Source organism: Populus nigra, chromosome 1, assembly GCF_951802175.1.
Source record: "Populus nigra chromosome 1, ddPopNigr1.1, whole genome shotgun sequence".
NCBI lineage: Eukaryota > Viridiplantae > Streptophyta > Magnoliopsida > Malpighiales > Salicaceae > Populus > Populus nigra.
Window position 1 is genome coordinate 8,069,423 of NC_084852.1, and position 27,521 is coordinate 8,096,943.

The 27,521-nt window shown below is 30.3% G+C and overlaps 2 protein-coding genes across 3 annotated transcripts; both read right to left on the reverse strand.

Moving 5' to 3' along the window:
- Positions 1 to 666: 666 nt before the first annotated feature.
- Positions 667 to 3,775, reverse strand: LOC133681147 (small ribosomal subunit protein bS20c). Its single transcript, XM_062104293.1, has 3 exons — positions 3,554 to 3,775; positions 3,160 to 3,329; positions 667 to 1,249 (listed from the first exon to the last, which is right to left on the reverse strand). Exons 1-3 carry the CDS (start codon positions 3,693 to 3,695, stop codon positions 1,013 to 1,015), a joined length of 549 nt encoding a protein of 182 aa, XP_061960277.1. The 5' UTR covers positions 3,696 to 3,775; the 3' UTR covers positions 667 to 1,012.
- Positions 3,776 to 8,293: 4,518 nt separating this feature from the next.
- LOC133680132 (uncharacterized) lies at positions 8,294 to 16,292 on the reverse strand. Of its 2 annotated transcripts, XM_062102956.1 has the most exons (17): positions 16,127 to 16,290; positions 15,983 to 16,046; positions 15,748 to 15,856; positions 15,580 to 15,642; positions 15,399 to 15,499; positions 14,839 to 14,905; positions 14,668 to 14,739; positions 14,324 to 14,485; positions 12,857 to 12,930; positions 12,646 to 12,743; positions 12,131 to 12,241; positions 11,444 to 11,541; positions 10,386 to 10,523; positions 10,069 to 10,116; positions 9,599 to 9,713; positions 8,957 to 9,057; positions 8,294 to 8,720 (listed from the first exon to the last, which is right to left on the reverse strand). In XM_062102956.1, the coding sequence occupies exons 1-17, from the start codon at positions 16,200 to 16,202 to the stop codon at positions 8,631 to 8,633; spliced, it is 1,587 nt and encodes a 528-aa protein (XP_061958940.1). In that variant the 5' UTR covers positions 16,203 to 16,290; the 3' UTR covers positions 8,294 to 8,630. The 2 variants fall into 2 exon arrangements, with proteins under 2 accessions (XP_061958940.1, XP_061958947.1); XM_062102963.1 differs by lacking the exons at positions 8,294 to 8,720; positions 8,957 to 9,057 and having other exon boundaries at positions 9,602 to 9,713; positions 9,983 to 10,116; positions 16,127 to 16,292.
- Between the last annotated feature and the right edge of the window lie 11,229 nt (positions 16,293 to 27,521).

The following is a 27,521-nucleotide window of genomic DNA, read 5'->3' on the forward strand; positions in this document are numbered from 1 at the left end:
ATTTATGCGTTTATTTCTATTATCATTGGATTAAATAAAAAAAAAATTGATTGTAATAATAAAGTTATTATACACTATTTGAATCTACATTTCTCTTGATTTTTTTCAATTTAATTTTTAGTTACCGTGAATAATTTTTTTTGCATTTATTAACACAAATAATTCTTGATATATTTAATTAAATATATGTATAAACTTTTTTTTATTTATATTTAGGATTTTGTTATGTCAAAAAATGCATTGTAAAAGCTTGTATATTCAAGTATGTTTTTGCTAAAAATAATTATCTAAACCGCAACAAAAACACATGTCAAATAACTATTTTTTCTTCCAGTTTTTGAGTTATTATTACAGTAAGGTTTCCAATTTTTCTTCCATGGGTTGACAGAATTCCAATTTCTGGTGGTTAGCTTTTTTCGCACAGACCACTGTTACTCTGTTTTGATCAATCCTTTTTGTTTTAAAATCACAAACACTACCTTAATTCCTATTTAAAAATTATCAATTGCAATGATGGTTACATATATGATGGATGTTTGAACGTTAAGGGAATTATTTTACAGGTCAAATTGGTGATTTTCTTCTTTCTTTCTTTTTTCAAGAAAGTAAAAATGGTGATTTTAAATGGTAACCGGTCCACTAAAAGTAAGGTTTCCATAGGGCAAATCACCGTAAAAAGATCATTTACTCATCGTTGAACACCACCCACATTAACCTCTTTAACCATCTCCACGCAACATGCAAGGGACATGGCCTTTCACAGCCCATCCACCCAAGCAATTCATTCACAAGTCATCGTCACAAAAACTAGCTTTCTAGAGCATGTTCTCTGCTAAGAATTGACACACTGACGACATATATTGTCATATTTTGGTGACAGAACAGATAGATGTCTATTATATGCACCAAAAGGAATTACACATCTGTAACAAAAAAGAGAGCATCATCCTCCAAATACAAAGAAAAATTCCCCTCTTCTATGCTCCTTTACGTAAGGTAAAACCAAGGTGTCCTAACTTGCAGTTGCTGCTGCAGGAGCAGGAGTATACCAGCCATGGTGAATCTCCACAGCCTTTTTTCTCCGGGCAAGCCTTGACTTTCTGCGTGCGCCAGTGTTTCTATGCAAGGTTCCCACTTTTATAGCTTTATCAATCACCGAGTATGCCTCTGCTATTAGCTTTTCAATAGGAAGGACCTCCTCAAATTGTGCTTCAGGTTTCTTTTTCAGATCATCCAGTGCTTCCAAGACCTGCAATAAAAATTACCATTCTGAGATCCATGAGATTCTCATCACTGCAAAGCAGAAAGGGGAAGGGGAAAGCTTAGTAATTTCTATTTTTCCCATTACTAGTATTCAGTGCACGGAACTCCTAAATTTTCACAGCAGCATTACGCAATTAGTTATTCAGCCCAATTTCCATTAGTCTCAACTGAATTGACTCCGGATCACTAAATTTAAACAGTAAAGGCCAATTTGAGAGCACCAGATCATCTAAGTCAGCGGTACTAATCATTATCAAGCAAAGATTCACGCCCAAAGCCCTTTTTGCACCAAAGTCCTGCAACATTGCAAAACTACCCATACTATCTTCATGCATATGTGATTCTAATATTCCTAAATTTAAACAGTAATTGGTCAATTTGAGAGAACCAGATCATCTAAGTCAGCGGTACTAATCATTATCAAGCAAAGATTCACGCCCAAAGCCCTTTTTGCACCAAAGTCCTGCAAAATTGCAAAACTACCCACACTAACTTCATACATATGTGATTCTAATATTCATACACATGCTAACTTCATGGTATGTAGTTCTAGTATTCCTGTCTCATACAAATTAAGAATCCAGTGTGGAGATAGCATACACATCATACACCCAAAATGGCAAGTTCAAAAAAAGCATTAAATCCAGTATATACTGTGCATTGATAGTTAAGATTTCTACATGAATATAAACAAACTTTGGAGAACTATCAAGTTCTGTGGAAGCTTATTTTTTGCGTGTTATCTATCCAAAACTATAAAATAGCACTTAGAAATTGTATATATCACTCGTGAGCTTCTTCTTCTAAGGCTGGTCAAAGACAATGATTCAGTAAGTGCAAGGGCTACCAGTCTTTGTTGTAAGCAACAAAACAAGCCTTGACTGAAACTGGCATCATGCCTTCAAGCTTTTCTCTAATGATTGGAGTGCTTCAGCACACTATATAACATCCAAGAAACACAACATAAGCAGGAATTCTTTTGCAGAAGTACAGCAACCTTCCTATGAATTCTTCACAATAGGGCATTTCCATGTTTTCCAACCCTCACATGATTTGTTGAATTGAGAGACCAAATACAGTCACCTTGAAATCTCAAGAAGCAAATGAAACCAATTTATTCACCTAAATCAACTGTCAAATTGCAATTGCATGAATAATCAGTGAGTTCCTTTGATCCTACTCTGAAAACTTCCATGCCAATTTAAGTGGTTAAAATTTGGAAATTTCTAGTCAAAGCTAGTTTCTGTAGAAAAAGGATATATGCATATAAAAACCAAATGCACAAGGTCACTAACTACCATCTTAACACATGACAATTGAGGCACTAAACACAACATTCAGAACACCATATGAGCGCATCGTCTAATGAAAGTTATGGTGAAATTTTCCCACGATGAAACTTAAAACTCCTCATGTTCTCTAGACTCATAACATGACTCTCTCTCGCTCTCCAGTCGTTTAAACAACAAATAGCAACCTATTTCTGTCACGGCTCAAAGCTACAGAACTGATGTAGGAACAAAAACCCAAAGATCCAAACCCCCAGCTATGCTTTTTTTTTTTTCTTTCAAAAGCAACCATTATCAGCATTCTTAAAATCAAAACATATAGAATATACAAACATGGGACAAGAAAGGAAGCACAGATATTTCGCGCGCACAAAATTAAGACGCAAAATAAGTAAAAATTCACGAGCACAACACATCAATCTTAACCCATCAATTTAACAAAAGTATAAACAATCTTCACATCGCTTCAATTTCGTAACATTCTGGAAACAAACACTTGACCACATAACAATGAAACATACCCATTTCACCCGTAAAAAGAAAGAAAGCAAAGCCCATGAAAGCATACATAAAAAGAAAAAAAAATCAATAAAAGGAGGAGAGTTACCTTCTTCATGCGGGTTTTAACTTCGGACTTGCGAGCTTTATTATAAACTCTTCTTTTCTCAGCTTGACGAGTTCTCTTTTCAGCTGAATCAGCCTTTTTCTTTGGAGTCGACTCACAGACAATAGAGAAATTGTGAATTGATCTTTGAGTTGTCCTCATTGACAAACACCCTGCAACACCCACATCACCATTTGGAATTAAAAAAACTCAAAAATATTTAACAAAAAGATTGAAACTTTCTTGAAAAACAAACAAATGGGTCCAAAAAAGTCTTTTCTTTTTTCTTTTCTGGGTTCTCAAAATAAAAATTCTAGCATTGTCTAACAAAAAGATGAGAACTTTGAAGATGTGATTGAAAAGGATGCTTATTTTAGGGTCATGAAAATGAAATTACCTTTGTTGAAGATGCTGTGAGAGAGGGAAGAGGAGAAACTGAGGGAGCTGAAAGTGGACGTAGAGCATGTTGTGGAATTAAGGGAGAGGTTTTTGAGTTTGGGAGGGAGGCCTAAGCAAGGAGACAGAAGGGAAGTCGCCATTTTTTTCACTCTGAGCAGGCTCTGGGTTTTTTTTGGCTTATGAGAGATGTTGAGGACTGTGAAGTGGATAGGATGGCTATGCAATAGCTTCTCCGTTTTGTTATCGTGAGTTAGGAGAGTGTTTGGGTAGCAGTATATTATAAAACTTGGGCCAAGGTAAGGATTTCCTAATCATGGTTGTAATTCGTCAATTGTCCAGCTCCTTTTTCTTCTGTTTTTTCGTCTCAGAATACATGCCAAATTAATTTTTAGTTATTTCTCACCCATCATCATTAATTATTTAATTATTTAGCCCTTTAATTTATGAATACATTAAACATTCTTAAAAACCAACTTTTTTATTCTTAAAATGTGCTCTTATAATAATTAATTCTCTAATAATTCACCTTTATTTCTTTAATCTCGTGTCAAATAATTGAAGTACAACTGCTTTAACTACTTTTTGATATATAAAATAAATATTTGATTAACACTTGTTTTGCTTTTAAAGTAAATCAAATTTAAACAAAGCAGGGTACCTATTTTTAATAGTAATTAAAAAATAGTTGCTTAATATAAAATTCATTTTTTCTAGTTAAAAAGACAATTTTTTCTATTAATTTTTTTTTATAAAAAAAAATTACATACATTCCATAGATTCAACTGTTTTATGCAACTCTATGTCAAAATCCTTTTTTATGTTGTTGATTTTATTAAGAGTTTTTTTGTTGAAATAAAATGTGGATGTGTGTATATATTATCACCCAATTTAACTCTTTTTTTGTAGTTTTTTTTAACTTAATAATTACTCTAATAAAATATACACACGCTTATAACATATAAGATTAAGTTCGTAATTATTTAGTATAAAATGGAATGTTTATTTTAAAAATTATTTGTAGTATGTTAAAAAATCATTTTATATCTCAAAATCACAACAATAGAATTTAACCAAATAATACTTAATTATATTAAAAATATGTGTTCATGTCATAGTGAATAACTACTTATATGACTTCTGCTTCATCTCGGGTTGAATTAAGTTATTTAAAAATTAAAAAAAAATATACAGGTTTTTCTAACGTTTTTTTAGATATAAAAAATTTCAATCACAAACCGAAATGCTTATAAACACATATAATTAAATAGATTGATATTTGATCAAGAGATTACTAGGATTACAATACTTGATCTCGCAACATGGATCATACACTAATTGTGTCTAGTAACTTTGTTTTTTAGGAATTGTTTTGTTTAATCAGACGATTCTTCATGCCATTAAAAGGTAAAAAAACAATTCATCAACAAAAGCACAAAAGCAAATTGAATAAAAATATTCCGCTCGACTATCAACCAACTCAATATTAAATGACAAAACTAAAAAAAAATAATTAAAAACAACAATGAAAAAAAAAGATATGGGTCACCATAGATTAACTCATTAACCTCACGACCATGAACATAAGATTAAAGTAGGCCCCATAGAGAGAAAAGTGAAAAAAAAGGAATATATATATATATATATATATATATATATATATATATATATATATATATATATATATTGAAAGATGAAATTGAAAAAAAAATTATTTTTAAAAAGAATAAAAAAAAGAACCAAAGTTAACACATGTTAACTTTTGAAACTCATTATCGTGATCATTACATCAAGACTGACTGGTAGAGGCAAATACAAAAAACAATGAAGCAAAATTCTCAATAAAAAAAATGTTTAATGATGAAACTAAAAAATAAAATATTTTTTTTAAAAAAAAAGCAATGAAAAAAATTCGAGTCAACCCGTGATTAAGATAACCCCATATAAAAAAATGTGAGAAAAAAGCACAAAGATCAATTCAAAAAAATCAAATATTAAAGGATAAAATTGAAAATAAATTAATTTTATAAAAGGATTTAAAAAATTAAAGTCAATCTATATTAATATTTGAGATTGTCAACCCTAGCCATGAGGCTGGGAATGACCCTATAGAAGGGGGGAAATTGCGAAGAAAAATTTTCAATAAAAAAAATACCAAGGGATTAAATTGGAAAATAATGCAATAAAATAAACACATTCAAAACAAAACAATCAACAATAAAAAAAAACGAGGATCCAATTTGACGTAAAAATAAATTAAAACCAAATGCTTAGGGATAAAATTGAAAATAAAATTTAGTTAGTAATAAAGATCAACTTTGACATGAAAATCAAATTAAATTAAATGACAGGGGCAAGATTGTAGAAAAAATAATCAAAATAATATTAAAAAATAAAATATATAGTAATAAAAAGAATATGAACTAAATTAAATATTAAAAATAAATGATATAACACACTCATACCATGACAGGGAGAATGGAAAGAAAAGAGGGAGAGGAAGAAATTTTTTTACCAAGGCTCAACTAGAGGAGGTTGGCGCACTTCCAACACCACATTTAAAGATGTCGTTTGATCTTAGGATGCTATTACAAGCACCACCCAAAGGGCATGAATGCATTTAGTTGCTGGCACGTGCTAACAATCTGTTTTTTTTATTAATATTGTATATTTTCTAAAAGATCAAAGTGTCTTTTAGCTCTCATGAAAATAATAAAAAAAACCAAGATAAAAGGATGCAAAAGCCTTTGCAAGGAAGCTTTTTTTATTATTATTTTTATCTCAAGGATAGTTAAGTGATTTTATTATATATTAAAAATTTTAATTTTAATAAATCCTCTCCACCAACTTATTATTAAAAAAATCATTTTGAAAATATTAAAACACCACAGATCATTAGTGAATAAAACTTAACTTTTTACAAGTAATTTAGATTTTTTTTGTATATATAAAATCTAAAGGATAAAAATACCTTTAACCCCAACTTTAAGAAATTTGATCAAAGAATATTAAAGTTATTTTATTATGCATAACACATGTAAAAAGATCAAGATATCTTTTATAAATATGGCAACGATAAATGGACTCATGTTAAATGAAAAAAATACACCAAAAATTATTTAATTGAGTGGTTTCAAGACGGGCAAAATAGAAAGAACATTGTGGACTATCCACAATGTTTTTTCCACATTTTTAGTATTTTTTATAATTATAATTATTTAGTATTTCTTATAATTATAATTATCCAATATTGTTTTTATTTTACAATACAAGTACTTAGTATTTTATTAGTTATTTTTCTATATATCCAAAATGATATTTCATAAGACATGATATTAATGAATAAAATTAGCTGGTGACTTGAAATTCGTTACTATTAGCTTCCTTTAAACTAGTTAATCATTTTGTTATGTTGTAGCAGATTTTATTTATTTAAAAATCTAAAAAAAATCACCATTTATATGTTATGAAAACAATAAAATCAATATATTACAAATTACACTTACAAACTAAAAGAAGATGTAGTTTTACTATTGCAGTTATTATCTATCATCTTACAAATGCATTGTAGATTGTTATGGGGCAATGCACCATTATCCCTTTTCTTTTTTTCTTTTTTTTTTATCTTCAAAAAATCAAACAATACGTGATCAATAAATATATTTTTTTAATTTTATTTTATGATAGATTGTCCAAGTTTTATATTTTAGGATTTATTTTTATTTTTATTTACATACTCTAATGTATTTGAGTATCATAAAATATTCTGATATTAAATTAAATATTTATATTATAAAATAAAATTTTAGATATTCAACTATGAGAAAATCTCTTTCCTCTCTAAAAAAGAATTTCTTTATAAATATATTTTGAGAATTCTTTATAAATATATTTTGAGAACTTTTTTCAAGTCAATAGCTTCTTACACCCTGTTTATTTATTTAATTTTCTTTTGAAAAGTAAATTCTAAGAAGTAAATTATTTTATAATGTTTAGTAGTGTAATAAAAATAAGTTGAAAAACACTTTCCAGTGCTTGGTTATATCATGGAAAATGAACTGAAAAATAACTTATTAATGTTTTAATTTTTTTAAAATTTATTAAAATAATGAGAAACAAATCTTATAAATTAAAAAGTTAAATGAGAATAAAATTGAAAAAAAAAATATAATTTCATAAATTATCTCAAATAAAATAAATAATAATCAAAATAATAGAAATCAAATCTAAAAAATAAAAAAAAATTGAAAGATAAAAAAATTAAAATAATAATAATTAACATTTCATAAATTATTTCAAATAAAATAAATAACAATCAAAAGAATGAATATCAAATTTGATAGATAAAAAATTTCAATTAAAAAATGATAAGGAAAAAACAAATAACAATTATAAAAATAAGGACCAGAATTATTATAAAAATTAAATTTTAAAGAATGAAATTAAAAAATAAATATTCAAAATAAAATATATAATCAAAGATTTGAGAACCTGACATTTCTAAATTTTTCACAATTTCACGGAAAGTGTTTTTCGCTTAAAATAAAAAGAAAATATTTTTTCTGGAAATCAAGCTAAATTTTTTTTTGACTAGAAAATATTTTTTGTTATCCTGAAAGTATTTTTCGTTGATTAACTTTTTTAAAGAAAAAAAAACACAAAAAAATTTAAAAAATAATTGATCAAAAATCACTTTCTAAGAAACAAACGCATAAATGTGCACCTACGCTCAGCACCTCAGTGATTGTAACTTCCTTTTTATTTATTTTCTTTCCCACGGGAAAAAAAACACCCTCACAATTCTACACAATTCAGAAATTTGTTGGCATCACAATGCTATCCATTTGTACCTGTAGATACCTGTAGATATACCATGCCATAGTTAACATTGCATAAGCCACCACCTCATCTCGTGCCCCGAGCACAGCCTACAAGTCCACAACTCCTGAATTGTATGGTAAAAAGAGCAACTGTGTCCTATAGTCTGGTGTCAGCCTTATATATGTGAAACCATATGAAAGCGGTACGGAGTACATAACAACAGATGGGAAAGTTATATCTCGTCTTGCCTAAGCAAGTTAGAATCTATCAGCTGTCACAACCATAGGTTGTGCTTCACGATAAATCTTGTCTGCAAGATATGGACCTCGACTAACAGCTTCCTGCAGCTGTAATCAGATCAATGAAAACCAACGGGTTAGAAAGAGGAGGTTCAGCAAATTTCATCAGTCAGTTTTGGAGATAGCAAGGCAACAAATATGCCTGATATAACTAGTTCTTAAGAACGTGGAAGGCACTGTTTGAAGCTGTCCACAAAGAAACAACCAACAAGAAGAAGGAAAAAAGAAAATACTTCCTCTGCAATAAAGAAGCAAAAGGAACTGTGAATTACTATCAATCTCACCTTGGCAGCTATTGGAGCAAGAGCAGGGTTGCCAGTAAGTTTACTGGAGGACATGAAGGCTCTGTGGATTGCTACGCAACATTTATATCTAGCTTCCATACCTGAAATTTTCCATTAAAAAGATTTTAAAAAGCAGTAACTCTTGTAGACTCAAAGTATAAAATAAACTAAATGGGGAGGAAAAGGCACAATAACAAAACCAAATTCCACATTCTCAGATAAAATAATCCAGGAGAAGACATTTTATTACAGACGGCAAGCAAGGGTCAATTGAATGATCGTATTTATGGTTTCTGTTGAGGCATGCATGGAGATGAATAATAAACAAAGTTATATGCTCTTTAAGTTCCACTCTTTAAGACTGTCCTCCTATAAACAAGCTTCTTCGGTGAGGAAATTGAAGAGATAAAAATAAATTGAGAAAGGAAAAAGGAAACAAGAATTTGTATACAAAGAACACAATAATAACTGTAACTGTAGCTAAGACTGCTCCCAGTAGAGAGAGTCAAGCACACACATAATAGCAAATACAGCAGTTTTAACCATGCAATGCGATCATTGCAGCACAAAAAAAAAAATGCATGATAGTTTTAAGCATGCAATCATTTCAAATTAAAACAAAGAATAAGAGACAATATAAACCTATTTTTGTTGTTTCAGTATTTGGACCAGTCACTATATTTATTATCTCTTGCTTTGAGCAAATTTCCATTAGGCACCATGGCCGAGCCACCAACCCAGTTAACACTCGGTAAGCCTGAAAATAATCACACAAGGATGTCATATTACATATCATTGATATAATCTGTATCCAGCAATTGTAAGCACCAAGATACAGCTAGACTCAAATAATGTTAGTTCAACTCAACCAAAGGCTAGATCTTTTGAAAAGCTACTTTTGACATGCTTAAAACTGCTTTTCCAGGTGTTTATTACTTTAACTATGAACCAGGCTTGTAAAAAGGAAAAAAATGAAATGCAAAATCACAAGAACTCAAGAAAAAGGGCTTAAGAGAACCACTCAACTTTACTTATAATAATTTGAGATGTCTTTAAAATTTCATGTCGTGTACCAAGTAAATGAGAGAAAAATTGTGGAGATAAATTCTTACTGCCAGTCGAACTTGTGAATCTTGTTGAAGAACTGATAGGAAAAGTCCCTGCCAATTGAACCAACTTAATTTCAATTATGAAAAATTGAAAGGTGCGTACAACAAGAAGAAAAGGAAATATTCTCCCCTAGCTGAAACAAAAAATGCAGGTCTTACACAGGACCCATGATATGGCAACCTGCTTGTTGCTGGCGCTTACGTGATGTATTATTAACTTAAACTTGTAGCAATGTGAATCACAGAACTTTATGAGAAACAAGACCATGCTGCGACAGAACATGCAAAGAATCAAGAAATTATATCAAAAAAATGCTCACTGATGGTGTCAGCTTTGAGCTCTTGGATGCTGCTTCATAGATCAAGAGCCGGAGGCTTTCTTCTGCATCACCATTCAGTATGATGTTGCTATCAGATCGAGTTTCGCCCGAGATGTTTGCAAGAGAGTGCAATGAAGCCTGCATTTAACATTAAAAAACCATCTCAGATTTTAAAAAGAACATATAGAATGTCACATATGATATTTCTTTTATTCTGAATTCTCTTGATAGAAGATCACTCATTACATTTTCATAGTGAAAAGACTTGCAAACTAAAAACACTGGCTGTTACTTGGGATGAAGTTGCAGAGCTGGAGTATGGATAAAGCATAGATGCAATACTAATTCCTTTAATAAGGAGAAAGTTCAATTATAGTTAAAAGAATTCAGTTACTTCTAAAACATGCTAATTGGGTAAAGCTCATAGATGCAAATGCAGAAGAATATACAGAGACTGCGAAGAGATGTTAAGCAGCATGGTAAAATTTTGCACATCCATATTGGATATCTTTTTAACTCGCACACATCTTCAACACGTTTAATATATTTGATTATGTGATGTCCTTCCAGAGATCTAGCAGTACTTCTCTGAGGCTCCTGATACATAGCAAAGAAGGCTCTCATACTGGAGACAGCATACTTCAGATGAGCATGGGAAGTCAATGAGAAATTCCTTCTGATCTTCAGAAATGATTAATGCTGTATCACTTGATCTACAAACTAGGACACTTGCAACAGATTATCATATGTTATGTTTACATTCTGTATGTATCAAAAATTAATGCTCGACTCCTCAGATACTGAAGTAGGGTAGCATAGAATGATTTAAAATGCATCAATTTAGCGTTATAGTTGCATTATTTCTGCAGTCAACAATTTTGTAAGGTGAAATTTACTAGTGTACTATGCCTTCATATTTCTATCTACCTACTAGACTTGTACGCATATTTCTATCAACCCTTTTTTTAGTTAAAACTATTGACTAAAGGGAAGCTTCCCATGGTTTATCGCGTGCCAACAAATGCAAAAGGTAGAATAGAATGATCTGAAGCACTCACCAATTGTTTGCCACGTGCATGTTTATCAAAGGCCGCATCAATAACATGTCTAGCAGCAGGAGGTGAAATTGTGAGTAGCAGTGTTGCTCCTTGGTTTGCTAAGAGCATATGAAAACAATAGACAGCTTTCAGTTTCATCAGAGATGACAAATGAAAAGAGTTTCAGGAATTTCTCAAGCAGATTAAAGTGAGAACTTGTAAATCATTTTATGATATAATAGATAAAATAAGACCTAATGATGTCTTTTCAATCTATGCAATGTAGATTTGAATCCTCCAAACAAACAGTCAGACAGACATCTCATCTAGTCCATGAAGTTCTACATTGAGAGCATACATTATTTTGAGTTTGCACTCTGGTGTGTTTGAGTTATCATTTGTCAATAATAATAAAATAAAATAAAAAGGAAACAGATTTATCAATAAACATCAAAGAAATCGATATGACACTACTTTAAGATTCCAAACAAATTCGAAGTGGGCCCATGTCAAACAAGTCGAAAGTCTCAAACATGCTATTATTGATGCAGTGAGTAACTGGAGCTCCACCAAAACCATGTTAACAAATATAAAGACTTAATGTCAATGTACATCCATAAAAAAACACCATCAATGAACTGAAGCTGCTTCAAGTTATGGCAACCATATCACTTGCTTACATCAATTTGCCATGTGCTTAGTACTTACATGATCCTATTTGGCCCAATGCTTCAAGGGCAGATTCACATTCATTCAAATCTTGACTTTCTAACCGAAGTCTTCCATCAATGGCTGATATAATGGTTTTAACACCTAAATCTGAAAGGAAAACAGTACATTTACAAACTTCTCAATATTAAGATAAAAATTGGTGGTTGTTACATGACTCAGAAAATGCACATCTCACAGTTGTGCAAGATGCATGATGCCTTATTTATAGACCAGTTGCACTCAATGTGACAGAAATAAAATGAAGCACTAATGGTGAACTGAAATGCAATTTCTTCAAATAAATATCTCACAGAAAGTAAGTGGCTGTTACATGACTCAGAAAATGCACATCTCACAGTTGTGCAAGATGCATGATGCCTTATTTATAGACCAGTTGCACTCAATGTGAACAGAAATAAAATGAAGCACTATTGCTGAACTGAAATGCAATTTCTTCAAATAAATATCCTTATGAAAATCTATAAGCTCAAGAACTCCAGGGTAAGTCTTACTGGATTCATCAATGAACATGTATATGTTGTCATTAGAGAGAAGTCTTCCACTTATCATCATTGCTCTTGATCTTAATATAGCTTCTTTTGACATGTTGCTTCAAAATAAAGGGGTAGAAACAAAACACATAAGAAGAGGAAGATAATATCAAAAGCAGAGAGGATCAAAATCTATGGAAATAGTCGTACACAATATTACTTAAACAACTACCTGATTGTAGAAGAGAGCAGTTGGACAAGAGTGGTCTTTGATAAGAATTCCGTGGCATGTTTTACTTCTGCTAGCTTCATTCACTCACCATGCATAATAAGGAAAGATCAAAATGCACACAAGATAACAAATAAAGGAAAACAGAAAATAAAAAATAAAATGAGGCCAGAAGGTAAAATATTATTCAGGCAAACAATATCATTCAGAAGTATTGCCTGAATGTTGCTTGGTATGAGATCACATATACCTCCTCTTAGCAACCCAGGTGTCTTAAACCATGTGAGCCATGATTTGTCCATTACATGGCTTTACAATGATACATGGAACATGGTTTCTTTGGACACACTAATAATATTCTCTTGTTTTTTTTATAATTATGATGATCTATCATTAGATTATGATGCTCTACCATATTGTTCCACTTATTGCTGGTGTTTAACATTTTCAGAGTTCCTGTGATTGCATCCAAAAGAAAACATTTTACTAGGATCTCAACTTCCTATTTCTTCTTCGGTCTTTGAGGAGCATGAGATCTTTGTCCATTAGAAAAAGAAACTTGTCACAATTCAATCCTTCTCATTGGTTCAAACATTTCAGAAATCCTTCTTGTTAGCAAACAAGGTGGCATCTCCATTGAAAGAGGACAACCTCAGTATCTCTTCCCTTCAAAACTGAACTCATAACTAAGGTTCTGTTACATTTGCAGGAGCATCTCCTAATTCTTCAAACTCCTAGTAAACTCACTATAATTTTTCCATTTCCAGTATCTAAACAGCTAGATTTTTAACCATTATCCCATCCCCTAAACCTTGTTTCTACACACTTTTCACAACCTCCATGTATTTTTCAGCTAGAATTCTTAACTTCCTTTGATCTGCAATACCAAAAGCCCAATTAGTACCTAGAATTGCCTCATTCTTCCCCGAGCCTGCTCCTGTCTGTCAACCAATCTAATGCCATCGTATCCATGAAACTCTATAATCCATGCTATTAAAGAAAAATTGTAGTTTTCACCCTGTGAGTGAATTTTCGAGTGGTTTGTTTGACACTTGACTGGTAAAATTAGGAACAAAGATGAACCAGTCAACCATTAAGAAACTGATTGACACTGCCTTAAAAACAAGTTCAATAAAAGGTGAAAAAGGCAGCGGGAAAAACAATAGGGTAAGCAAATCCTCTTTCTTATGTTCTGCATGTTATGGGGTCACATTTTCTATGGTCTTTTGCATACTGAAACTCCAATGACAAGCTAATTATTGAAGTTGAGGAATGGAACAAAAGATTTATAATTGATGCACACTTCAAAGGGATGTATAATGGTACTTGGCACTAATTAGCTGCTACTAACTATCAAATGATTAGAATGCTTGCTTTGGCCTTTCGATATGGATTGAGAGGATAGATCATTTCAAAAGCAGTTAAGAAGGAAAAGAGAGATCAAGTAAAAAGTAGATAAGCAACACCAACCTCATAAAAGAGCTCAAAAACACTTAGAGATACAAGAGTATCATCTGTATTGCTGATTTTTGCCTCCAATAAACTCAGCAGATTTGAGTTGTAAACCGCTGATGCCACATCTCTAGAAACAGAGAATAATTTCACTATTAAAGATAATACCCGGACACGTCCCTGAAAGAATTTTTTGCCATGTATAACAAATTAGCCAAAAAATTCGACTTATAAAGAACACATGTCATCTAAACAAGCTTAGCTACTGTATAGCAATATGGAAGATGGAACTGTAAAATCAAGAAAAGATATCATGAAGAAAGAACATCAGTTTTAAGAAATCCACTCCCCAATAAGCATACCAGTGATGAACATCGGGCTGATAAGTTTCCTAGGTGCATATCATCGCTGTTATTTGCAGGGAAGACAATTTCCTGCATACATTTTGCAAACAATTGACAATCATCAGTCCAAATAAATTAAATAATAACTAACTTGATTTCCAGATTAGTGGCACACTGATCAGTCTTTACCATGCCTTTTTGAGAGCCAGCTAATTTCTCAATTGCCTCCATTGATGCAGTTGCCACTTGTTCATTTCTGCAGAAATAGAAATAAATTTCACAGGTAGCATCACATCAACAGTAGGTTTCAGACAGCATGACCTCAGTATAAGCTTTGAATACATGTACTACAGACACCCATCAACATTACAGTGAGAGGAAATAAAGCCTTTCAAGGTGACGAGCTACACAAAGTGGTCCCAGCACATGTAGACCCTAAATCATATATTAGGTTTATCGAGTCATCAGACAGCCAATCTTAATCTGTTATTAACATATTGACGCCAGATGAAACAAGTGGCATTGTTAGCCTGTTGGTAGTTTGAGAAATTTAGACAACATGGAGGAAACATCAAACATCTAACCAGCATAGAAATCAGCCTTAGTGCATCAACATCTTTGAAGGAAATTAATCCATCAAGAGTCAAGATAGACTGCATATTTCTCCTTGAGACGGGTGTGTCAAGATCAATATGATTTTTCTACTATTTTCAAAAATAAAATAAAGCAACTGATATTTTGCTTCTTACCCATTTATGAGACAATCAAGCAAAAGCGGATATACACCATTGTCAGTAATCAGCTGTGCAGCTGATATGGTTTCATCAATATTCTCCAAGAGACAAGAGACCTGCCAATAACATTTGACCTAGCAAATTATTATCAAAATTGAAAACATAACAAGTTTCAAGTATTTAAATAAATCCATACCGTTTTGCAAGCTAAACACCTGACTAATTGAGAATCCGCCGTCAGACCTACTTGCACAAAAGGCTGAAATGAAAACACAAAACACAAAAAAATAGAAAAAAATAACCCATCATAAATTCAATTTATAATAATAATAATAAAAAGAAGCAAAACACCCATATTACATACCATATAGTGTGGAATAAGCGATGCACCACACTTAGTTTTAAAGATTCTTTCTAAACAAGCCACTAAAGTTGCTTCTAATCCAGGCACTTCTGATTTTGTTTGCAGAGCACTGCAATTTCAATTAAATTAATTAATACAACCTAATTTAGAAAAATAAGCAGCTTTTTTCTTAAAGAAAGAAAAAACAACATTCGTGAATAATAAATAGGTAGCTATAAAAATACTAGTAACTTACTTGATGATGACTGGAAGCGGAAAACGATCAAGAAATTCCTTGGCTGCGACGTCATTTGGAACACCTGGATTTTTAAAGACAGCACATGTTAAAAATAAGCTCAAAAAGAGAAAATAAAATAAAAAATAAAGAAGGTTGAGTAACCTGGATAGTTAGCAAAATCAGAGGCTGATTGGAGTAGCTGTGAAGGGTCTTCCATTGAGAATTCTTCTCCGTCCATCACTGATGCTTTCTTTTGCTTTGCTTGCAGCGAAAGTTGAAGCTCCAGCAGTGAAGAAGGCGACGACGAAAAGGAAATTGAGAGAGCGAGGTTTATATTAAATGGCACGTGGCTACTTTATTTGCTTCGTGTCGGGTTGAGATTTGAGAATCCGAATACCCGGGATAAGGTTGTCAAGTGATAACATCGCATCTTTTGAATAAAGGATTGGGTTTCCTGGTCCTTTACTATTAAACAATGTTTTCTTACCATAACCCGTTTGGCATTCGATCTAATTGCGTTTTTAAAATATTTTTTTTATTTTTATTTTTATCAGTTTAACAATGTATTTATATTAAAAATAAAATTTAAAATTTAATAATATATTTTAATATATTTTCAAATAAAAAATAAATTAAAATACAATATATGTTATATTCTCAAACAAGCCACGCGGACTTTTATAACAAAGTTTTTATTAATATCTATTATTTATACATTAATGGAGTTCAAAATTGATGATCGAATCCTATCATGATACATACATAAATTTGAATATTTATTTAATAAAAATTTCAGTTTTGCTAAAATATCTAATAAGTTTTATCAAATTAAAGAAAACAAAATATAATGAATATATTCCACAAAAAGAGTTTTGTATATTCTTGAAATTATATGCTGGATTTTTTTTTATTTAAAAAAACTTATTTAATATCTTGCAAAAAACAAAATTAATAAGAAAATTAATCCAAGCACTCGCAATATCATTTTACTGTTATTAGAATGGTAAAACTAAAAGTCATTATAAAAAAAACAAAAAGTCATCAGCAAAACACTAAGAGTGTGTTTGGTATTGCGGTAGCTGTTGTGGTTGTGGTTTGAAAAAAGTTATTTTATAAAAAGTACTTTTAATTAAGGTTGGTTTGAAAAAATAGGTGTTTGGTTAAAACTGTGGTTGAAATTGAGGTTGAATAAAAAGTAGTTTAATGTGTTTGGTTAATAATGCTTTTAAAATTAAAGTTATAAAATAATTTTAATATATATATATATATATATATATTAAAATTGATGGTTTTTAATTTAAATGTTGTAGATTTAACTATTGTTATTACTTCATGAAATAAATAATGCTTTATATAAAATATTTTTTATTATGCTATTAAACCATCTACAATTCCATTACATACAAAATTTATTCGACAAGAATTACAGTTTCTATTATTTTTTGAGCGTGCAATAAAATTAGATAAAATATTATCAGGAATAAAATTGATTTGATATTACAGTGCGAGTGAATTTAATTCACTCTACACTAGTTTTTCAGGAAAAAAATATTATTTACATGACAATGCGAGTAAATTTAATTCATTCTAAACTAGTTTTTTTTTAAAAAAAATACAAAAACTAAACACACTAAAAAAAAAAGGAACAGTGCAAGTGAATTGCACTGTTCACGTGAACAGTGCAATTCACTTGCACTGTTCGTGTGCACAGTGCAATTCACTTGCACTGTTCACGCAAACAGTGCAAGTGAATTGCACTGTTTGCGTGCACAGTGCAAGTGAATTGCACTGTGCACGTAAACACAGAATTTTGCAAAGCAGCCATGAGCTGCTTTGCAAAATTCACGTTCAAAACGTGAAATTATATGGGACCCATTAAAATTAAAGTGCGTTTTTAATGGAACCAAACATTATGTTTGCTGTGGTTGCTTCAAACGCAGAAGCAACCACGCAAACAAACAGCCTCTAAGTCATGGACATATTTTACTGTTAATTAGAATAGTAAAAATGACAAGAAAAATCTAAAAGCCATTAGTAAACATTTTATTCATAAACACATTTCATTGCTTGTTGAAATAGTGAAATGACATTTATATCCTTAAAAAAACTTAAAGAAGCTTATAATTTGGAATAGAATTGTTTTTCCCGTACAATCCATTAGTCATTGCAAATTTATTAGAAACAAATTGTTCATGACACCTTTTTTTATCACGGCAAAATGATTATTTTGTCTTTAAAAACAAAAAAAATGTTAAGTTTTTAGTTATGAGCTCTTTTATCTTTTTTAAAAATACTACACAGTAAAGTTACGATCATATCTTGAGAAAGAAAAAATTAAACATGCACATGGGGTCATTTTCTTTTCCATTTTTTAAAACAATTAAATTATAGAATTACCCTTATTTAAAAAACTAAGGTTAGTTTCAATTACGTTTTAGTCTTTTCATTCTTGTGGTTGTTTAGTAATTTTAAGTAATTAACTATTATTAAAAAAGCTTGTGTGCGCATGACAGTTCTCGTATCTTTTGGGTGGTGTGTGTAGAGCCATACAGTTGTTAAAATCCTTCATCTGCGATGGCTTTAAGAGTGACTAGTCATCCTCTTTCCAGAAATTTAGTGCGTGTTCATGACTGAGATCCAGTTGAGTTGCGATAGAATTTTTTTTCCTTCGTCTCTCTTTTCTCTCCCATGCTCTTGAAATTTGCAACAATCCTTTCAAAAAACAATTGTGTCCTCTAATTTGTAATTTTATCGATTTTGACTCTCATTATTTTAATTACTATTTATTTTGGTTTTCATGCTTTTAAAGTTTTTTTTTTCAATTTCATCCCTGGGTATTTTATTCCACTTGATTTTATATCCAAGTTGGTCCTCCTAATTTTGATTACTCTTGTTCTATGTTTTATATACTTTTCCTTCTTTTTTTTTTAATTTTATCCATTATCATTTTATTGCATTTGTTTTTTTTAATTCAATTTTGGTCTTCATTCTTTTAATTGCTATTTTCTTATTCTTTTCTTGATTTACCTTTTTTTTTCCTCAACATTTTATTTCTTTTTGTTTTTTATTCAATTTTGGTCATCATTCTTTCAATTATATTTGTTATTATTTTTTAATTTATTTTGTTTTTATACCATATTTGGTCCATATTATTTGAGTTTGAAATGGTTGGAGGTTTTACTTTGTTATTTTTTCATGATTGCCTTCCTATAGGGTAATCTTTGTCTCATGACCCGAGCCTAATTAAATTCGACCTTTTTTTAGGGTTGTTTATTAAAATTTTTTTTCCAAATTCATCATTTGACATTTGATTATTCGGCCCCTGACTTCATTGTTTGTTCCATTTTCCTTTATTGAGTTATCTTGATTTCATATCCTGAGTAACGTGTTAGTCGAGTTAACCCAGGTTAACTCAGATTTTTTTCCTTATATTTTTTTATGAGGTTGCTTTTTTTTTCTTTAATTTCTTCATTTGACATTAAATTATTGACCCTTGAGCTTCGTGATTTTTTCAGTTTTCTTTCTACCGGATTATACTGAGTGCGGAGTAGTCAAGTTAGCCCGAGTTACCTTGAGTTTTCTTTTTCAATATTTTTTTATTTAATTTTTTTTTGCTAGGTTCTTCTTTTGAAAGTCTCATTTTTTTTATTCTGATCACATGTTGTGAGTGACGGGTTAATCAAGTTAACCAAAGTTGACTTAGGTTTTTTTCCCTCGACTTTTTTTATGATATTGATTTTTTTTTAATTTTATCATTTGACATTAAATTATTGGCCTTTGACCTTTGTCATTTTTTACTTTTCTTTCTATTAGGTTATCCTAAGAGTGGATAAGTAAAATTAACCCGGATTAACTCGATTATTTTTTATGTTTTTTTATTGAGCTTGAGTCTTTTTTACTAGACTCTTCTTTTGAAATTCTATTTTTTTAATATCAAACTCATATTGCGAGGTGTGGGTTAGTTAAGTAACCCTTGACAATTTGGCATTCAGTTATGAGGTCTTGAGCTTTACAATTTTTTTTTCACTTTCCTTTCTACTGATTATTTTGATTCTATATCTCGGGTCACGTGTTAGTAAAGTTAACCTAGATTTTCACAAATTGTCATCGCTTAGGCTTGCTTTTTGTTTTTTACGTTAGAAAAGATTTTAACTTGGTTTGTGTCAACTCAAATGATAAACTCGTAAACCCGATAATCAGGGTCTAGCTAACCCAAATTATCTCATCAAATTTGTGGCTCAGATCATGAAATCAGGATAACCTGATAGATAAAAAAAAACATAGAAAAATAACAAAGCTCATTTAAAAAAAAAATGTTGATGTTGAGCGATGAAAGCAGCAAAACAAATAAGAAAAAAAAAACAATTTCAATTAACGTTAACTTTTCAGTATTTCAGTTTTGAATAAATAATTAAATTATTTAAATGCCCTTAAAGTAAAAAAAAAAAAAGACAGCTTTCAGTCAAGGGCTTTTTTTTCTTTTCAAGTGGCTTTTTTTTGTTATTTACTGTTTCGTTGAGGGTATTATGGTCTTTTTCACCTAAATTAATTATTATTACATCTTAAAAAGTTGTTAGTGCGTGTAACTAAAAAGCTTTTGGCGTGTGTGTTGCTCATGCCATCGTGTGGGAGATGCTTGTGCTCTTTGATCGAAATGTGTATGGTGCCTTCTGGTAGTGGAACTTGCCTTTCCACCGTGTTGGTGGATGTGGCGCCACATCCTTTTCCTCCTAGTATGACACGTGTTAGTGTCAAGTGTGTGGTTTGTCGTCATTGATCTTTCTTTCTTGGTTTTTTATATTTCTACTTTGGTCTTTTTTCTTTTAATTTCTTAGTTTTGTCTTTAACCCTTTTGTATTTTATTTCTTTTCAGTTTAGTCCTTCAATTCCAATTTGTCTTGTATTTTTTTTCAATTTGATTTTTATTTTTTTAATTTTAATTTTATTTTCTTAGCATTTTTATAAAGTTTTGTTGGTTTGATGTTGTGTTATTATTTTCAATTTGTTCTTCATTGTTTTTATTTTTTTTATTTTTATTAGAGTTATTTCTCCTTTTAATTTGGCCCTCGAAGGACAAGCCTCAAATTAGTGTCCAAAGATTCTGAAAATTCACAATTAAATAATTCCATCCATGCATGAACGAATTACACCCACCGTTTCAACACAATGTCATTTCATAAGAAGCTTGATATTTTTTGTTAAAACTTTTTAACATTTTAAAAAAATTTAGGATCAAAATGTCAAGTATCTTAGCGTGCAAGGGATCCGTGTAAAGAGTTTGTGAGAGTATATCGTTTCCAATAAGAAACAAACAAAGAGTGTATACCATTTATTAAAATTACAATAAATAAATAAAAAGTATTTTTATTGAAACAATAAGTGATTATTTTTCTATCGACAAACAAAAATAATGAACTATCATTAGGATTAAAAAGTATTTTTCTTAAGATCTATTAGTCAAATCGATCTTCTCTCATTTTTTTTAGTACAATAAAGTTATTGAATTGCCTTTAAAAACAAAAATTTTTAAACTGACTTTCAATGGCTTTTGAATCTTTTCACCATTTTCAATACAATAAAAAAAGCTAAATTACTTTTTAATTTTTTTTTTACTTAACTAGCTTTCATGGTTTTTTTTTTTATATTTTCACCCTAGTTTTTTTTGTTATAATTAATTTGAGAAGCAATTTGATAATTCAATAAAATAAAATATTATTTTTCAAAAACAGTTTATACTTGCAATGAATGTTTTAATGCATGAGTTGCTCCCATCATCTATAGAAGGCGCAAGGGGAGTCTTGTGGCAATCAAATGGTGGCTTTCATTGCGGTGTTCAAATTTTTTTGACAGATCTTTTATTATTGGGTAACATATGTGGCCAACAGAGCTTTATTTTAGCGTCGATAATCTCTCTTTTTTTCCTTTTTTTTCTCTTTTTTTCTTAATTTCTGCATTAACACTTCAATTTTCAAAGCACCCTTCAATTTATCTCTTCTTCAAATCTGATTTCTATTCTTTTAATTACTATTTAATTTATTTGAAATAATTTATAAAATTAGATTTTTTTTCAATTTCACCCGCCTTTAATATTTTATTTATTAGATTTAGTTCCCATTTTTTTTATTGTTATTTGTTTTATTTGATGTAATTTTTAAAATTGATTTATGAGTTCACCCTCCAGGTTTTTTCCTATCAGATCTTATCATTGTTTTTTTTATTATGATTTTTTTTAGCTTCGACAAATTTTTTAAATTGATATTTTTTTATTTTATCTTTTGACATTAAATGAATTGAAATTTGAGTTTTTTGATTGAGCCCGAGTCTTGTATTTCATGGGTTGTGGGTTTGAGAGATGAACACAAGTTTCAAAGATTTTTTCGGGTTTGCTTTCTATATGATTTTTCACTGATTTTAAAAATAAGTCGGGTTATCTTGGGTCTTTGTATTTGTCGTTCTTTGATAAATATAGCTTTTTTAAAAGAAATTTTGTTTTTTTAACTAAATTAAATTAATTGATTAAATATAAGCATGAGATGTTTATTTCATGATATTTTGCTTTTCAGGTCGTTGCATTAACGACGCGTGGTGTCATATTGCAGTATTTCGTAGTGGCATTAGAATCGTCTCGATGAATTTTTTCAGGTGGCGGGGACGGTATCTACAGTTGAGCAATGATGGGTATCAAATGAACTTTTCTTTCTTCTTCTCCCATGTATGATATTGACATATTGACAACTCATTTCTTATAGTTAATTATTGTTATTTTCTTTATTCGCTTTATTTATTGTGGATTTTTTTTAAAATTAACCGAGTTTATTAAACCTAGTTAAGTTAATGACTCGAGTCTTAAATTTTTCTTACTTATTTAAAAATGTTAGTGTCATCCAATCATCTTTTTTTTTACATCAGAATTTTTTTTACCTAGCCTCCAATGTAATGGATACCACTTATCTAGTTAATTATCTATTCTGGAAAAAAAATTAGGTTAAATTTTTGTGGTTAAAATATCATTATAAGTTTATTTATTACCTCCGTATCGCTTGGGCATAAAGGCCATTCAAATTTCAAGCTCAAGCGAGCTCCAGCTGCCAATAAAACCATCTTGAATGAAATTAAAGGCACAGTCCATAATTTTTTTTTTATTAGACCGAACCCTCTTTTTTAAGCTATCCATTTTGCACCATATTGTCATTCTATTAGGATATTTAAAAGTATAGTATGGATTATTTTTTAAAATATTTTTTATTTTAAAATATATTAAAATAATTTTTTTTATTTTTTTAAAAATTATTTTTAATATCAGCACATCAAAATAATTTAAATACATAAAAAACATATTAATTTAAAATAAAAAAAATTATAATTTTTTTTAAAACATTTTCCAACCACAGGCCAATCACTGTCTAAAAAAGGCAAATAATGAAACTCAGAAATCAAAATTAAAAAATATCTGTTCATCAGAAACTGGCACGGCCCAAATACATTTATGTCCACAAGTTGCACCAATTGAGGTGCTAGCGTGCTCCACCATTTCCATGCACAGCTAGACCCGACTCCACTGGTCCCAACGCAGCCCAAAATGTTATGCCACTGAATGCATTGCCCATCATGAACAGATCATGTGCCCTATTGCTACCTTAATACACAAAAAGATGCTGACCTTCCTCATCATCACAATTCACAGCCCATCCATCATTACTTCAGAGTTCTTTTGTGCACTCAATTGGTCCCAAACAAATTTGACCCTCAAAGCTATGTAACGTTTGTAACTGTTTGCAGCTTTCTTCAAACACAGTGACCTTGTGTCCTTGTTCAGTCTGTGACTCGTGAGATAAGTTATGTCATGAAATCCTTCTGAAGATGGACGCCGGTGGTAGTCTAGTGCATCTCTCTCAGGGCGTACATTTTCTGTCACAGAAATTGTAAGGTCTGGTGACGGGAAAACAAGTTTTGAGGTTTGGATTAGATTTAAAAAACTAATTGAATCAAATTATATTAATTTTATGAAATATTAACGGAACCAGTCCGATTGGGTTAAATTTAGTTTTTTTGGCAAAAAACCAGGAAACTTAATCCCATCATCTAGACTCCCTCAAATCCCCTCCTCCTAGCTCTGAAAACTCGAGCCCTGACCCGCCAATTCAAAATTCCACCTGATCCTTTGGCTCTCTCATCCAAACCTTAGCAATCAAATTTGAATTCATCATCGAAATCTACAAGAAAGACCTAGAAGAATTCGAATCCGGCTTGAAAAATGAATCCGCCATCATCCGCGATGTCATTAACGCGTTGGCCATGATCTCCCTGCTTCCTTTGAGGCCACTGTTGGACAAGCCATCAGTGGTATTGGATCTACCATGTGAAAAATCATTGTCCCATATGGCTAGAAAACATAAATTATTTCAATCTTTCAGTGGAATTGATCAAATATGTGCCAAGTTTCTAGATACTTGAGATAAAGATGACTTCGAGCCTTTAAATGTCCATCGCCAATCTTGCAAACGACAAATAGTACAGGAGCAAAAGGAGATTGATACGCAAAGGGCATTTGATCTCTTTTATGGCTGCCCCACTACTTTTCATACGCATGTAGTTGCTTATCTATGTCAAGAAACTAGAAAAGAAAGATTGGGAATTAATTGAAAGGGGAATGAGGCGACTTTTAGTGAAAAGCAGGAAGGTGATGTTAATTGTTAGGGTTAGCCGATTAGATTGTAAGTTAACTATTTATACCATAAATTTTTGTTAATTATTTAGTGGATCCGGTTCGGTTTGGTCCGGTTTCTGGTTCAAAACCAAAACTGAACATAACCTGTTAAAATTTATGATTTTAAAAATTAATTTAATCGATTTTTTATTTCGGTTTGGTTTTTTTAGTTAATTTTTCTTTAATTTTTTTAGTTAATTAATTATTTTGAACACCTCTAATTTTGAGTGGTAGATCTATGTGCAGAGCGCTTTCCATGAGTACTGAAAACCCTTTGTGTAGGTGAGACCAACCCGGGAAAGATATTAATTACCAATTTGACTGGAAGAAACTCGGTAAGAAAATCTGGTTTCTCCTGCTCAATTTGACTTGCTACTCCGCACTTCCTACATTATTGCCCCACTAGTCTTCTGCAATGGTCTCCCACAAATAGTGCTAGAGGTTGGAAAGATTCAATCAGATGGTAGACTATTATGGACAGCTGTTGTTGGTCGTGATAATTGGTCACAATCTAAAATAGTGCTGCATTTCATAGATGATAGGTCCTATAAACTATATTATCGACAGCATGTTTTCCCAGAAGTAATCGATCATGCAAAGCACTGGCAGCCAGGGATCCATGAACTGGAGAATAACTTATTTAATTCCCTTAAAAGATGAAGAACTCTCTCAGATAAACGACTATGATGACAGATTGAAGTTCATCAGCATAATTTCAGGTGGCTTCTCCTTTTCTCTTTTCTTGTAGAAGTTTCGTTTAGAATTGTAGTAACACTGTTTTTAGAGTAAAAATACATGAAATCTTACAACACAGTAGAACAAAGTAGGAACACAGTCATGCCAGCAATATAACTTGTCAGCTAGAGGAAGTACCATTTACTAGGACGCATGCAGGTGGATAGACTGGTCCTTGCCCACGCTGACACAGAAGGGAAACAATGTCAAAGGAGCATTAAATGTGTCCCTTCTACAAGTAGGGATGGGGCATCCATATTCTCCAAGTCCCTTCCTAGACCAGGACCATGTGTGAAAGGTGAGCTCCAAGTTTCCAAAACCCCCCCCCCCCCCACCAATCGCCACCAAATTCAATTACCGCAGTTTATTTTTATGTTTTAAAAATATTTTTTTTATTTTAAATTATTTTAATGAATTTTTCTCTTACTTTAATTTTTTTAAATTAATATTTTAAATTTTTTCTAATCACTTAAATAGAAGGAATAAAAATGGGTGCATTCAAATAGAAATAATAAAGAAAAATACATACACTAAGACACAATTCGAAATAAAGTATAATGTTCATACCCGACACTTGATTTGAAAAATAAAATAAAATTAAAAACACACAAAGTAAAAGTTGGTGCACTCAAATAAAAATAAAAAGTTTATAATTAGCTCAATCACTGTCCTTTCTCCTCCTTCATTAATTGCAGGAAAATAACAGTAGAATCTGGCGTTATCTAATTAGGGTTTTTCTTCATTGATGATCAGCCAGCAAGTATATATCCAATTTTCCCATAAAACATGCCATAGTTTTGTAATTAATCACTTTAGCAACCTAATATAAACTTAATATAACGAGTACCGTTCATCCGCATGTGAAACATCTTAGTGTTTGGATATTGAGTTGAACTTGATTTTCAATAAAGTTTATTTTTTTTTATTTTTTTAGTATTATTAGATCGTTTTAATAAATTATTATAATTAAAAAATAAATTTTAAAAAATAAAAAAATTATTTTAATATATTTTCAAGTAAAATATATTTTTAAAACTAAATTTTATTAATTTTTACTACAAATAAATATGCTATATTCCATAATTGAAGCCTACTTGGAAGTACAGTAAAGATTTATCTTTAAAATGTTTTTCTTGAAATATATTAAATAATATATTTTTTATTTTTTTAAATTTATTTTTATATAATCAAATCAAAATAATTTAAAAACAATAAAAAAAATTCTAAAACTAAAATTTCAAAAACACAATTAGGCTGCGTTTGTTTCCTAAAAAGTGGTTTATGGGAAAACCACTTTCCAAACTTTTCTATGTTTGTTTATCATTAGAAAAGTTGGTCAACGGAAAACACTTTCCAGTCAAAGGAAAATTTAACTTGGTTTTCAGGAAAGTGTTTTTCTTTTATTTTGAACGAAAAACACTTTTTGAAAGTTGTGAAAAATTTAGAAATATCATCTTATATGCTGATTATATTAAATTTAGTCATCAAACTTTTGATTGCTATATATTATGTTTTGAATATTTTTTTTAATTTCATCCATTAGAATTTAATTTTTATATTAATTTTGATTCTTATTTTTATAATTATTATTTGCTTTTTCCTTATCAGTTTTTTAATTGAAATTTTTTTATCTATCAAATTTGGTCCTCATTCTTTTGATTGTTACTTATTTTTATTTAAAATAATTTATAAAATGTTAATTATTATTATTTTAATTTTTTAATTTTTTAATTTTTTAAATTTGATCTCTATTATTTTGATTATTATTTATTTTATTTGAGATAATTTATAAAATTATAAATATTTTTTTCAATTTCATTCTCATTCAACTTTTTAATTTGTAAGATATTTTCCTTATTATTTTAATAAACTTGAAAAAATAAAACATTAATAAGTTATTTTACAGCTTATTTTCCATGACATAGCTAAACATTGTAAAGTATTTTTTAATTTATTTTTCATTACACTACCAAATATTAAAAATAATTTATTTTTTAAAAATTTATTTTTCAATAAAAAAACTTTTTTCCAGTAATAAACCGGGCATTAGACGGTAATGCCAAACAAATTAGTTATAAAAAAAAAACTAATAAAAAAACATAACATTAACGATGA